Source organism: Choloepus didactylus, chromosome 1 (genome assembly GCF_015220235.1).
Source record: "Choloepus didactylus isolate mChoDid1 chromosome 1, mChoDid1.pri, whole genome shotgun sequence".
NCBI classification, from domain to species: Eukaryota; Metazoa; Chordata; class Mammalia; order Pilosa; family Megalonychidae; genus Choloepus; species Choloepus didactylus.
The window spans coordinates 179,245,599-179,260,956 of record NC_051307.1 but is presented as its reverse complement, the minus strand read 5'-3'; the positions used below and the strand labels follow the sequence as shown (position 1 = coordinate 179,260,956).

At 38.5% G+C, this 15,358-nt stretch overlaps 1 protein-coding gene across 11 annotated transcripts in view; it reads left to right on the top strand.

Annotated features, from left to right (window-relative positions):
* The window catches only part of NEK10 (NIMA related kinase 10), a 296,604-nt gene that overhangs the window by 28,794 nt on the left and 252,452 nt on the right, over positions 1 to 15,358 (top strand). For all 11 annotated transcript variants that reach the window (XR_005218355.1, XR_005218356.1, XM_037846062.1 and 8 more), the window contains 2 exons: positions 2,608 to 2,738; positions 4,511 to 4,609. Coding sequence is in view for 9 of the 11 variants with exons in the window: in XM_037846062.1 (XP_037701990.1) it covers positions 2,608 to 2,738; positions 4,511 to 4,609 (230 nt within the window). In the remaining 2 variants the exon portion in view is untranslated. The remainder of the gene's footprint in view (positions 1 to 2,607; positions 2,739 to 4,510; positions 4,610 to 15,358) is intronic.

The following is a 15,358-nucleotide window of genomic DNA, read 5'->3' as shown; positions in this document are numbered from 1 at the left end:
TAGCAAAGACACTTGGGACAAGGTGCACATTCATTCAATAGCTTCACATTTGAACACCTCCTATGTAGCAGACTCTGTGTAAGGTGCTAAGAACAGAAAGGAAGACAGATGTCAGACTGCCCTCAGGGAAGCTAAACTCAAGGGGAAAAGGCTTATGTGTAAACTAGACATTGTAATAGAGTGTGAGAAGTGCTGTAAGAGAGGTAAGCACAGTTAGGCCTGAGGGAGGGAGTGAATATTTCTGCCCAGGGAGGTCTTGGCAACTCTTCACCCAGGAGGCTGTTTGAACTGAGCTCTGAAACCTGATCAGTAATTATAGGCCACACATGTTCAGGCATGAAGAGATCAAACACTGTGGTATATTCTGGGACCAGTGACCAGTTTAATGCTGCCAGAACTTGGGGTGCAAACTTTATTGAACTTACATTTTTTTAAAAAAAGCAATTTAGTCATTTTAAATATTGTGAAAGGAGATGATGGTGGACTAGAAGACAGGAACAGAGCATTGGAAGACAGAATTTCATCTTAGTATGAAGAAAAACTTGGGGAAGAGTCAAACTCTGTGAAAAGTAAATTAGCAGAATCAGGACAGTGTGTTTCTCATCATTGGAGACACATAAATAAGGATTGGAGGACTGAGAATGTTGGAGAGGGAGAGAGGTTGTCTGGGTTTGAGTTCCAGCTCTGCCACTTACTAGCTATGTGTCCCTTAGGTGAATCATGTAGCCCTTCTGTGCCTCAGTTTTCTCATCTATAATCAGTATTCTGGGAGTTTTGATAATGGCAAGGCAGTCTGAAACCCCTTGAGCTTGGAAAAATTACTTCCCGTTTGCTGTGTGTCATGACATTTCCTGTGTAACACAGGAAATTTTGCTTGTTGTTGTGACTTCATGTCCATTATCATCTGTGCTGTTAGTTCACATCCAGAAAGCATCTAATTTTTAATGAAAGATTGTATTATTTTTAGCAAATTCATCTGTATAATGGGAATAATTAGGATTAAAAGAGTATTTAAAACACAACTATGGATGGCACAAAGCAAGTACTTTATAAATAGTAACTCATTTAATTTTCATAATAACTCTTTGAGTTAATTTTATTATGATTTTTTTCCATTTTTCAGATGTGGAAACTCATGTACAGAGATTAAATAATTTCTCCGAGATTTTGCAGCTAGCTAATGGTGAATTTAAATCTGGCTTAGAGTTTGTTCTCTTAACCACTAAGCATTGCTGCCTCAAGGGTCCATGGGTCTGTGGTCTTGTGGAATGACCCCCTGAACAGTGAGCTAGAAAGGCAGTTTTACAGGATGGAAGATTTATTAATATTTTCATGAGTGTTCTTTTTTTGCTGGGGAATTCAGCCATGGCTGATATACAATAAAGAAGGATATGTTGTTTTTTGTTTGTGTGTTCTTTTTTTTTTTGCTAGCTATTAAACAATGCCCTTATTATAATGGATTTTTCTATAAACACTACCATATGGGAGGCCAGGCATACTCTTTTTTGATAAAGAAATGTTTTTTGCTGATTTCTATATATAAATAAGACAAGTACAATATTATAGCTTTATTTGATAATTATAATATATAGAATACAACGATTTACTGACAATGAATAATTTATTTTGTTATATTATACTCCACTTACCTTATATGTAATAATTTAGCTACTTGTAGGACATCCTTCATTTGTACTTTGTAGAACATCCTCATTCGCACTTCGAAAACAATATGGTATTTGTCCTTGCTATGCTAAACTTTACTGTGGTACCAAAAAAAAAAAAAACCTCAAGGTTTTCCCAATTGTAGGTAAATATTGATAAGTGGATCTAGTTGAGTACTGATAACTTGCCAGTTTATTATATGAATAATTAATTAATTCATATTGTAAATGGGGCATAGTCAAGTTGTTTTAATTAATTTAGACAAGGTTTTACTTTTCCTATGGTAAATCCTATAGTATATTTCAATGACATTTATAAATATGATCAAGTAATCAGTATGTTAAAACTGGTTAAAAGTGATAGAATCTTCTTTATCTTTATATTCCTTGGATCAGGCATAAATATGTACAATTGGTAAATGTTGAAGAATGAGTGAATGAATGGAATGGACAAATAATGACTCATTCTCAATCTGGGTCCTTCACTCTATACCAGAGTGCCTTGATGCTGAAACTCTCGAGTCTGGTTGAACATTTGAATCACCTTAAAAGTTTTAAAAACTGATGCTCCACACCAAACCTGTATCCCCAGCAATATTTTAGGTGTAGGAGATATAGCATTGAACAAAAATAGGCAGGTTCCTGCTCGTGGCCATTATAATTATAATCAAGGAAGTTAAAAATAAATAACTGTAAGATATGATAGATGGTTTTTCAAGATATGAAGAAAAATGAATCAGGGTAAGGTAGAGAGAGTAAATGTTTACTTCAAAATGTTAAATCTTGGAAAAACCTTACATTTGGCATAGATACCACGTTAATTATTGGCTTAGTAAAAATTGTTCCTTTTACCCTGTCTACTCCCTCTTCCCCTCATTTTGTTACTTTCTTTATCCTGTGCTAAATTTTGATCCTCATGTACTTTATGCTTCTATTTTTATAGCTTCCAGCCATTAACTTTGATAGTGCCCAAAACAGCATGACGAAGTCTGAGCCCGCCATCAAAGTGGGTGGACATAGAACTCGAGGTCAGTGGCATGAGTCCACAGAAGCTGTTGAACTTGAAAATTTTAGGTAAGAAATCCAGTATCTCCCTTGCCCTTCAGCAACCTATCTCATTAGCCCTAAGTGTTATTTAAGTTTATCACAGCAGCTAAAATCTAAAATCTATGTTAAAATTTACCATGGGTGTTATTCTTAATTTAACAATTTTAGTTAGGGCTTAAACCATTTCCAGAAATCATGTGTAAATAATAGGCTTAATGGCTACAGGTGGAACTGACCTGGGAGTTTTAGGACATGTGCTCGCATACATTTGGCATTTGCTCAATGAGGAAATGGTTCCAGATTGTTGACCTGGCTAGGCTGGTTCCCAGCTTTGTCGTTGGCTTTTGGTCTGTTCACATCTTGCCAGTAATAAGAAGGAATAAAAGGAGCTGTTGCTGTGAACGGATATGGTGGCTAAAGAATGTGGTTGTCAAAACAACTGAGGTTTTCATTTGAAGTAGTCACACTTTTCCTTTAACATTGAAAGCTTCAGCCCATGTTTATCTCTGCTGTCACCATGTAGACCTCATAGAAGCTGCACATTCTCCAGGGCCACTTCCCTTCCAGGAACTGGTTTTCTCAGTTTTATGATGTGCATGGGTCATTTGGCACTGAGTGCCATATAAACAATGAATGACATGAAATATCAGTATGAATATTGTAGGATGATAATTTATTTGGCCTAGAGTTTATTTCCCTCTCATTTTATGGCAGTGAATTAAACAGTCCTGAAAGGCCAAATGAAATGGGTTCATATTTTTAAAATATATTTTTAGGTAAGGAACACTAACTACTTTAAATATTATTACACATCAGTCTAGCAGTGTCTAGCTACTAGGAATCTGTCACAACCCTTACCTGACTAGGGTGGGGACATGCTATCCAATGGCAGCTGAAAGGCTGGGGAGGCGGCACTTTGCAAATGGCAACAGTAGGTTACAAAACTTGCCGTCTAGGTGGCATTTAATTCCAGCTTACTCGGCCTAGAATTTAAAATTAGTTTATTTTACTATGCACAAAACTGTTGTCTCATATATTCTGTAGCATTTTGTCCCTTTTGTGCTTTCTCTCCTATCCTTTCCCAGTTTTGAAATAGAATGTTTTGGGGATATTTTTAACCTCTTTGGTGGGATATAATATCAAGCAACAAGAGACTGCCACTGGAGTATCTCAAGACTTTATTAAACAACAACAACATACAAATAAAGACAATGATGGTCTTTAATAAATCCCTAATATTTACAAGGAAATATCCATGACAACCACTGGTGTTAATAGCTATGGCAGCCAAATAAGGTTGAGGGTGGGTAGAAAAGTGAAGGGAAGGAATCCTTCTCTGGCTTATTCACGGCTGTCCAGATAATGTGCCCCAGTAGCTTTTTTTCTCCATATACTCCTTTTCCTCACTCCATCCAATTTGTGTGTTTGTGTGTGTGTGTATGTGTGTGTGTGTATTTATATAATTAGAGAAATTTTAGGTTTACAGAAAAATCATACAGAAAATACAGAGTTCCCATATACCCCCTCATACATACAGTTTTCCCTATTATTAACACCGCACATTAGTGACGCCACCCTATTTTAACTATTAAATATTTATAAGGAATACTTTAGTTAACATGGTAAGATGAAATACTTATGCTTGTCTATAATCTATATTATTAACTTTACAATTGAATTTCTAATTCCTATTTAACAATTGATACTTGCCTATAGCAATGTGTTAAACCTAAGAGATTTTATATTTGTGTGAATATTAAAATTTATTACAAAATACTTTTTTGTTTGTTTCATCTCAGTATAAACTACAAAAATGAGAGAAATTTCAGCAAACACCCCCAACATAAACTATTTCAGGAGATCTTTACAGCCTTGGTGAAAAATAGACTCATATGCAGGTAAGATTTTCCCGGGAAAAATACACAGACATTTCCCCAAGAATAGCATATTTTATGTATTTTGTCTCTAGAGTATGATATGGAGCAGCTTACAAGATTGAACACAACATAATTAAAAAATAAAATAGAACAATGGCCAGTTAGAAGGAGATGAATGATTAGGTATTGCAAATGAGGTAATTAAAATCATTCTAGATAGGTACTGAATTTAGCTGAATTTCCTGACGGATAAGTGAAATGGGAAAACACTCAAGTTACATTGTTTTCTTTATTTTTCTCTTGTCTATCATCCACTTACAGCCTGATGAAGACATTTCTTCTAGCACCAAATCCAGTGTTCCTTCCATTGCTTTCTGATCAGCCTTAACAAAGGGGCAGTGTGTTAAAGATTAGTTAGAAGAAGGATTAGTTAGCATGTCCTCTACATGCGGTCAGAATTGAATTTTCTATCCATTTTGTGCTGGTTAAAGTGAGAGCTGTTTATGCTGCGTGCCAGATGTGAAGGACATTCCCAGCATGATTCCCATGTCATTCTAGGACCCTGTCTTTTACTCTCCCCCAAAGGAGGCCTAACCTCTCTGCCCATAGGCATCAGCTGAAAGGATGCCTATAAAACATCTTGAATCTTTCCCATCACTTTGGGACTTGAGATATCTGAATTCTGTCCCAATGAGAATGGGAAAATAATGACTTTATTATGACAAATAGGAGAAGCATTAATAATTGAATGCCTTGACCAAAAATAAAACCCTGATTTGGTCCAGTGCAATAGCTGATTTTAGGTAGAACAGCATCCTAATTGGCCTTCTACTGATGAGTCAGTTACTAAATACTTGCCTAAGTGGTGGCCTAGTGATCTGATCTTTTGGATGGGGTTAGCTGATATTGCATATTTAAATTTTGGATATGGGACTGCCTCTGTCATGCCTTTGTACTTGGTTTAAACAGAAGATTATGGGACTGGCTCAGATGATATGAGAAGTCTAGAATCTTAACCAAAGTTATGTACTTGGGTCCCTGCTCAGTTTTGACAATACATTCAAAGATTGTTGAAAGATTAATGAATTCTCTCAACTGTTTTCTTCTTCAGCTTTAACAGAGTAGAACAATAATTAGTAGCAGAGCACTTTGCTGAATTGATATTAAGAAATGAAGTCTTTTGTTTTGTTTGGAAGACAACTACCATGGGCTTTCCAAGGGATGTACAGCAGATCATTTGTGGGGTCTGTACTTCGGAGAAGGCAGAAGATTTCCTGTATTAAAGATGTGAGAGGACTCATCGTGTCCCCACTCTAAAAGCATTTGATGCAAAAATTATTAGAGAAAATAATTGGGCAAAGGTTTGCATCCATCAGTTGAAAAAGAGCCTAGCAATTCTGTGGTCGAGAGGTCTCCTTTCAGGGACTTTTCCAATTCTTAGTGATTAATGAGGCATCTGAGATGGGATGGAGTTACTGGCTTGCAACGTGAGCAGTCTCTGGAAATCCTTAAACTAGGAAGATGATTGTTGATCTCTTTGCTTTCATCTTGCAAGAAGGAATTTAGGAATGTTGAACATCAAGAGCATCCTTTTATGTTGCCCATCTGGCTGCAGACAGATTGGTGTGCTCATTTCTATTCTAAAAGAAGGGTTGGGTAAAAGACGGCTTAAGTATTAAGGTCTCCCATCGTGCCTCACCCTGCATTACCCTTGTTGGATGACCAAAACCATGCCCCACTCTTTCCCTTTAACTTTAGATTTATAGAATAAATGCATTGCAGGGCCCTTTCTGGTGTGACTTCCTACTCTCTTTCTTTACAAACATCAGATTTAATTGGATGGAAGTCTTGGATTCAATTCAATAATAAATAAATTGTTGAGCATTTATTATGTACAAAGAAGGGCATAAGCAGGGGTGGAGAAGAAACAAAGGGTGAAAATACAAAGATGAATAGGACATATTGTCCCATTCCTCCTGGAGACAGAGTCTCCCTTGGTCAACAAAATGGTAACCTCCTTTCCCAGTACAAGGGAAAATGTGGTAAATATAAACTACTAATATTGTGAAATCTAAAGACTGGGTGAGAGTTGGAGGGGCGGGGTCGAGAGCCTTTGGTCCTTGGTCCAATTGTGGTTGTAGACATGACTGAACATATATGCAGGATGTTACATCACTCAGTTTTACCCTAGAAAGTGGCTGACTGGGAATTTAGTCTCATCTATGAAGTACATTCAACTCCTCAGAATATTCTTGCCTGGTAAATTCCAACTAGTCTCTCAGTTTCTCCCCAACTCCTCTCTAATCTCACTCTCCCCAACCCCATTCATTCCCTAAACCAGACATTTGGACATCTTTTTCTATGTTCTTTACTAAGATTGGCCTGTGATAGTTTCCCCATTCCCAGGAATGAAATTGCCAGGTGGCATTTGAAACTAGATGGGACTTGGTAATCCAGGGTTAGATAAGGTAACTGCAAACACCTCACAGTAAATCTAAAAGGGCAAGGTTAAGTATTGCCTCTGAATCTGAGGTTTCTCCTGGTTATGTGATGGTAGCTAATCTTGATGTATGGCAGAGTATGGAATCAAATTTTGATCTTCCAACCTTAATTTCTGCTTTTAGCATCTTTTGTCTATAGTAGACACTGTTATTAAAAAATAAATCCACCTCTTATCCATCTGCCTGTCCAGGAAAGTACAAGGGTATTTAGTATCCCAGATCAGGTTATTATAAAGTTGTAAAGGGAAGTACAAGTTGTGGCAAAATGGACATAGTCTCTAATTAACTGACCACTAGTAAAATTGGCCTCTACTCAAACATCTCTTTTATGTATCTTCTCACCAGTGGCTCCTCTTTTTGCTCCATTCCTTGCTGACTATCAGATCATATAAATATTCTATAATAAACTAAAAATGTAATTTCCCTCCAAAATGAACTTAACAAATCTGGCTAAAGATGTTTAATTTCATCAAATTATTGAACATGATTGTGGTAAACTGGTAGAATCTGACAAATGAGGCTCTGGCAGAATTAGACCCCGGACAATTGAAGAAGAGAACATTACCAAGGAATGTGACCTTACAGGGACTTCAAAAGAACGTGTCTCGAATAACAAAGATCAGGAAAAACTGATGAGTCTTTCTAATATATTTGCAAAGGTAAATCTCTTTATGCCGCAAAAGAAAAAAATGAATTAAAGGATACTGAATCATATTGCATGATTTTGTCAGAAAAAGGGTGCCTAAAAATGCCAGCAGACATTTATTCTAGCTTTGTTCTAGTAATTACAGCAGAGTTGCAATTATAACTTACGTTTTGTTAAATGTAAGATAATATATAGTTTCATAATTTATTAATTTTTAAGATATATTTTACTAAGCTTTCTCCCCTACACTGTACTATGGAATATGGTGTTACTTTAAAGTGGGTTCACTTAGCTGGCCTCTTCCTAATACTGTTATCCTAGAATAACCAGGATATCTCCTCTCCCACTGCCCATGACTTTGGTAGAGGTAAGCAAGCCCCAAGTACTCTGATTTCAGTTAGCTTGATTTCTTATTTTCATGTTACATGAACTTTTCGTTCCAAAAATTCATTCATCTTTTCTGATAAAAACAAGTGGGTACCCTCATTATTTTATATCCCATTTCCTGACATAACTGTTAGAAATTTGAAATCTTTTGGAAACAAAACTTTATGGAAGATATTTATACTATTTTTAAGAGAGAACTGTTCAAACTTGGAGAAAACATCTGATCAAAACCATCACAATCTTATTAGAACTTGCCATAAAATGCGTTCTGGGAGTCCTCTAACCAAGAGGACTAATATGGTTATTTGCTGAACAATCAGACCCTTGTTGTCCACCTCCTCTCCAGGGCCTGTTCACGATGGACCTTTACTTGATCTTCAGTATTGGTTATCCAGATTCTGTCACACAGAGGGGTGGGAGTAGAAGATTAGAAGTTAGGATGCAGTGAAGTCTTGATTAACTTCTTGAAATATAAGTTGATGGAATGATGCTTTTTCTGTGATTTTATCTTATCAGACAGTAGAAAGGCCAGTAGGAATCTTTGAACTCTTCTTACTTACCTAGGAAAAGAGAAGCCTGATCACCATGGTCTATCAGATAGTTTAGAAGCTCCCAAAAGAAGTCTTCAAATTAATACCATAAATTGGATAGAGGTGAAGCTTCATTAAGGTCCCAAATTCTCAGGTTTGAGTCTTGAGCTATCTATAATCTTCCAGTGGCCAAGATAAAGCTCCAGTTTCTTAGCTGGTTCACAAAATCCTTGGAGATCATTTTCCTTCTCAGCCCCACCTCTTTTGGTTCTGCCCAGTGCATTCCCTGTGTTCACCTTGGTCAGAGAAACCCATTCCTTGTTTCTCCAAGTTATTCCCCCTCACTTCTGAGCCTTTGCCCATGGTAATCCTCTGCCTGAAGCGCACTGCCCCTAGTTCTTTGCCTTTCTTGTTATGGTCCTCAATTTGCCTTGACCTTCCTTTCCCCTTTCGCAACCCCAGGGCTCTTGTTCTTCCTGAGTATACACTGTGCCTGGGCCTTTTTATCCTCGATTCAAGCTGTGGATACTGGTTTTATTGGAAAGCATGAGGCTGAGATTCTTTATAAAGTGGAATTTCTTTGTATTAAATTATTTTAACATAAAAAATGGGAAAAATACAGGAAATTATAAAAAAAAAAAAAAGCAACACTGAAATCTACCCTTTATATCACTCTTGGAATTAGCTACATTACCTCTTTCTGTATTTATTTATTTCTTCTTCTTCTTCTTTTTCTTCTTCTTCTTCATAGTTCTATGCTTTTTTCCTTCACTTATTTGAGAGATCATTATGCACATAAAAATTGTATCCTGCCTTTATACAGAGAAGAATTTTTTAAGAAGCTGTATCATTGACTAGGAGTCCTTTAGGATCTTGTATTTTTCTCTCCTTTTTTGCTCTAAGCTTCACACATTTAAATGCAGAAAGAAGAAAATAAAGTTTAAGAACCTAGGGTCACGTGGGATCAGACACCCAGGGAAGTGAATCTCCCTGGCAACGTGGAATATGACTCCCAGGGAGGAATGTAGACCTGGCACCGTGGGACGGAGAACATCTTCTTGACCAAAAGGGGGATGTGAAAGGAAATGAAATAAGCTTCAGTGGCAGAGAGATTCCAAAAGGAGCCGAGAGGTCACTCTGGTGGGCACTCTTATGCACACTTTAGACAACCCTTTTTAGGTTCTAAAGAATTGGGGTAGCTGGTGGTGGATACCTGAAACTATCAAACTACAACCCAGAACCCATGAATCTCGAAGACAGTTGTATAAAAATGTAGCTTATGAGGGGTGACAATGGGATTGGGAAAGCCATAAAGACCAAACACCACTTTGTCTAGTTTATGGATGGATGTGTAGAAAAGTAGGGGAGGGAAACAGACAGACAAAGGTACCCAGTGTTCTTTTTTACTTCAATTGCTCTTTTTCACTCTAATTATTATTCTTGTTATTTTTGTGTGTGTGCTAATGAAGGTGTCAGGGATTGATTTAGGTGATGAATGTACAACTATGTAATGGTACTGTAAACAATCGAAAGTACAATTTGTTTTGTATGACTGCGTGGTATGTGAATATATCTCAATAAAATGATGATTTAAAAAAAAAAAAAAAAAAAAAAAAAAAAAAAAAAAAAAAGAACCTAGGGTCTCATGCAGCCCTCAAGCAAATAATGATTCTCCTCCTTCCCATCTCCTAGCTTGAGCTCATATCATGCATTCTGCTTGTTTTCTAGCCCTTACTTTTTTATTTCTCTTGAAATGTTATTGAGACGTGTGTGTGTGACTGTATACACAGATAATACACATTTTATCAGTAGAAAACATTATCAAATTATAGAGGTGGAGTGGACCCTGAAGAAAATCCAGTGCAGCCTTATTTGTTACAGGCAGGAGGAGAGAGGTAAAGGGATGTCCACAAGGTCCTGAGGCAAAGTACTGTCTGGTACTCTTTCCTTTGCACCTCTCTGACTCCCTGGTTCTTTATTAATCAAGGTATATTTAAAAATGTTTGTTTTATTCCTTCACTTTTGCGCCAAGGACAAGTATCACTTTAGTAATCATGTTTTTCTCTCTTTTCTACTACTGACTACTGCTCCTTGTAACATTTATCTACCTAGATGTTTACTAAGCATAAGATTAAAATGTTCTCACCCTCCCAGGAAAGGACTGCTTGTTCTTTAGCCATAGTTAGAAGTAACCACCAGAACCAGTTTTAAATATGACCAAATGAATAAATGACAGTTTCTCGTCAGTACACATGCTTCTGAAAGCTAACCAATAAACAACAGTCACGTTCCAGGAACCACATTTCCACAGCTAAATATCAATCAATCCCCAAACACTCCCACTTGTGAAAGCTCACCAATCCCTGTTCCAAGAGACTGCCTTATTAGGTCAGCTATCCCTTGCTTAAAAATTCATCTTTTGTTTCAGATGTTCAGTGGTGGGCTGTTTCTTCTTTGGATATCTTAAACGTAACATGCCTCAAACAGGACTTTTGTCTTTTTTCATTCCAACCTGTCCTTCCCTCAGCTTTAGTCTCCCGCATCTATTAACCTAGTCCAAGCTGCCATCATCTTTTGCTTGGATTATTGCCACGGGCTAACTAAGCTCCCTGCTTTTATCCTTGGCTACCTATAATCTTTTCTAATCACAGCACCTTAAAGATCTGGCTCCTGCTATCTCTCTGACCTCAGTTCCCATTTCTGTATCTTTGCTCACTCTGCTCAAGCCCCACTGAGTTCCTTGCTGTTTTTTGAACATACCTCCTCATTCCTGCCTCAGGGACTAACACCTAAATATTATGCTGTTAAGGCCTTAACTCCTTATGGCTTACTCTTTCCATTTACTCAGATGCTGTCTTATCACAAAACCCTTCCTGACTATCCTCAAATGGCATCCCTGCTACTCGCTAAACCCTTAACCTTTGTTCTTCAATATCACCACCTGATATACATTTTTGTATACATTTTTGCTTACATGTTTATTAGACTTCTGCCCTTAGAATGTAAGCATTGTGAGAGTATGAACATGGTCTTCTCCTCTGCTGTACCCCTAGGCTTTTAACAGTGCCTGCCACATAGTAGGTGATGAGTAAATATTTGGCAGCATTCTACCTCTGAAACTTTCATCACCTATGTTGAAGGAAGACTTAGAAGACAAAACTTTCTACTCAGTATCCTTTGGATTTTTAGGAACAAGCTTGGTCAATTGGATAGACTTAGGATTGAGCACCAATTTTGTGCTAGTGTTCATAAATTTTTCACACAAAATTATACATGTCTATTTTTATGTGAATTTTACTTCTTAAACTATGCAAAAGATAGGACCCTGTCTTATGAATTTGAGGTAATATTTAGTTGAATACAGGCTTGAATTCATCTACTTTTAAATTTTGAGTCAGAGGTGGCAGTTTGTTGTTGTTGTTGCTTTGTGTTTTATTTAAATCATCTCATTTTGCAGATACTGCTTTTTCCTAAGTGAGAGCCTGAGACAGAAGCATGTCATACATGGAGATCTTGGTCACTTCTAGAGTTTGCATCAGCTCATGGATTAAGTTAACTGTAGAACCATTTGAAGCTCTTCATTTTTGGCAGCTTTAATATACAATACCACAGCATCATGACTGACATTTACATGGAACTCTCACATCACGTATTCCGTGATTCCGCTGTGCAAGAAGTTGAAATCCTGACTTTGCTTTCTTTTCTAAAATACTTTTTTTCCTCCAGGGCCATTTTTTCTTCCCTTTTTATATTGATAGCAGACAGTAGCATCTGATGTTGAAAGCGATATGGCAGGTGGTCACAGACAAAGGCTGTGGGAGCTGCTGCTGCTGCCATGTATTAATAGTTCTGTGAAAGCAGTGGCAAAAGTTCAGTCATAAGAGGGGATAAATATTTGCCTGCTCATGAATTCACTGCTGTGTGGCTGCTATATTGAGCCATATCCTCCAGGGAAGCACTATCTTTGTACACAGACACATTTTTCAAAGCTGCCTCAAAGGACCCCCATGCCCCTCTGCTGAACTCTCCTGTTCCCATATTAAATGTATCTGAAGAGTCACTTTCCCTTTGGTAATTCCCTTATGCAGAACATGGGGGATGGGGGGTGGGTGGGAAGGGGAGGGATAGTAGGAGCACTGGACTGGGAGTCAGGAACCCAGCTCTCTCATTAATGTGACTGGATGAGTCATTCAGTCCCTCCAGGCTGTAATTGTTCCATCAGTAAAATGAAGGTCCTGATCTTTACAATCTATCCATTATTATTCTTTATTCTTTTTTTGTTGTGTTAAGCTGTGGGTTTCCAAGGCCCCAACTGTTGGCAAACAGATGTATGTATCGTCTTACGGATCATGCAATTCCCCTTGAATACCAGAGCTCTGTCCTATGTCCCACTTCCTTGTGGGGTGTTAAGGGCTGGGAGCCAAGGAAGGAGCAACTGCTTTCAGAAGTCAGTGCACAGAGAGGAGGAGTCGGAGGACGCAGACATCAGGAATTTTATTTACATTGACAAAGGGAGAGGTCAGATCACATAGAAATATTAATAGCTTTGGGCTTTAGTCCCACAGTTGCAAGACAAAACAAAACAAAAAGCTATCTGCTTGGAGCAGAGCTTTCAACTCTGAGACTTTTCTGGAACTCTTCATTTATTCCCTCTCCTTTAAAAATTAAAAAATCCATTCTGCAATTTTTCCTTCCTCCCTCCCCCCGCGCCCCCCCCCCCTTTCTTTTTCTTTCACAAACAGGAAAAAAAAAACCTTTTATATTTATTTTAACATGTAAAAACATTGGGAAGGTCATGGACTTCCCTCCTGAAGCTTGTATATAGCTAATAGGAAAAATATAAAGTGGACACATATTTGTAGTCCCAGCCATCTGTTAAAGTGTCCCTGGCTTTCCTTCTATGTAATGAAAAGTAATCAGTATTAAACCTCATTACCATGCCAGCAGCTGTTGCAACTTGATCATTGTTTCTGTTAGATCTTTGGGATGTAGTATCTTTGCACTATGGTTTATGCTACATGATACCTTTAGCCAACCCCAGCAAAAGGAAGCTAATTATATGCCATCTCCCTGTTTATAAAGATAAAAGATATTCCCTCTGTAATAGGAACCGTAAAATAACCACATCCTTACAAATGCTCCCGTAGGTGATTGCTTTAAATTCAAAATGTATTTCAAGTTTTTCCCAAGATAGAGTGTATGTACGATCATGTCAGGACAAATTGCAGGGCAGCTTAAAAACGTGGCCTTGGATGATTATGACTTTATTTTCAGAAAAAAAGCTAAGCTTTACCCCTTGGCAAAGGGGTCACTGACAACATTCCTGGGCTGGAGAGGCCGTAGGGCTGCTGGCTGCTGGGGCAGACAATTCCAGCCAGGAGTATTGGTGATGATAGGAGAAGAGTAATTCTCAGCTAGCGATGCTCTTGGGACTCCTTGCTCAACCTCTCTTGGCAGAGTCAGGCCTCTGCTGGGGTCTTTAATCTAGAGGGAGCAATTAAACTTCCCTGGGCATATAGGGCTCCTGCCTGTGATGTTTTAGTGGAAGGAAGGAATGGTGGGTGGCTTGAGGTAGCCTGTAAATGAGGTGTGAGGGAGGAGGTTGAGATCTCTAGTGTTCATCCCTACTCTGGGGAGGCTGGGGAGGGTGGGTCTTGCTCATTCAGGGTTGAGATATGCAGATAGTTTGGGTCTGTCTTAGCTTGCAAGAGCTCCTATGACAAATACCACAAACTGATTGGCTTAAACAACAAGAATGTATTGTCTCACAGTTTGGAGGCTAGAAGTCCACCATCAAAATATCTATTGGCTGGCCATGTTCTCTCCCAGAGTCTGTAGCATTTTCATGGTGGCTCAATTTTTGTCCCTGTCACATGGCAATCTGTTTTTCTTCCTGCCTTTTTCTCTGGTTTTTCCTAAGTGACTGTGTCCGAATTTCCTCTGCTTATCATAAGGACTCCAGTCATATGGATTTCGGTCCATCCTGATTCAGTTTGGCCTCACCTTAACTAATAATTATTTCAAAGGTCCTATTTACAAATGGATTCACAGTCACAGGACTGGGGGTTAGGACTGGAACATGTCTTTAGCTTCCTAAGGTTGCTATTGCAAAATACCACAGACTGCATGGCTCAAACCGACAGAATTATTCTCACAATTCTGGAGGCCAGGAGTCCAAAATCAAGGTGTCTGCAGGGTTGGATCCTTCTGGAAGTCCTGAGGGAGAATTGGTTCCATGCCTCTCTCCTAGCTTCTTGTGTTGCTAGCAATCTTTGGTGTGCCTTGGCCCGTAGGCACAACACTTCAATTTCTGCCTCCATCTGCACATGGTGTTCTCTCTGTATGTTTCTGTGTGTCCAAATAGTCTTCTTATAAGGACACCAGTCATTGCATTCAGGGCACAACCTAATCCAGTATGACGTCACCTTAACTGATTATATCCGCAAAGACCCTGTTTCCAAATACGGTCACATGAAATTTTGGGGGACACTGTTTAACTCAGAAAAGGGGCAGAATTGAGTTTCTCAGGACCACAGAGGAGACAAAGCTGAATCCTCCCATCAGAGGCCAAGGATCAACATGAGACAAGCCAAGCAAGGCATGGCCTGGGACCACAGCACAACCAAATGCCTCATTTGTCTAGGGCAGATATTGGGAGTGCCATAACTTTGCTGGATGCACAATAAGCTCAGCTGTGGGAGGTGGG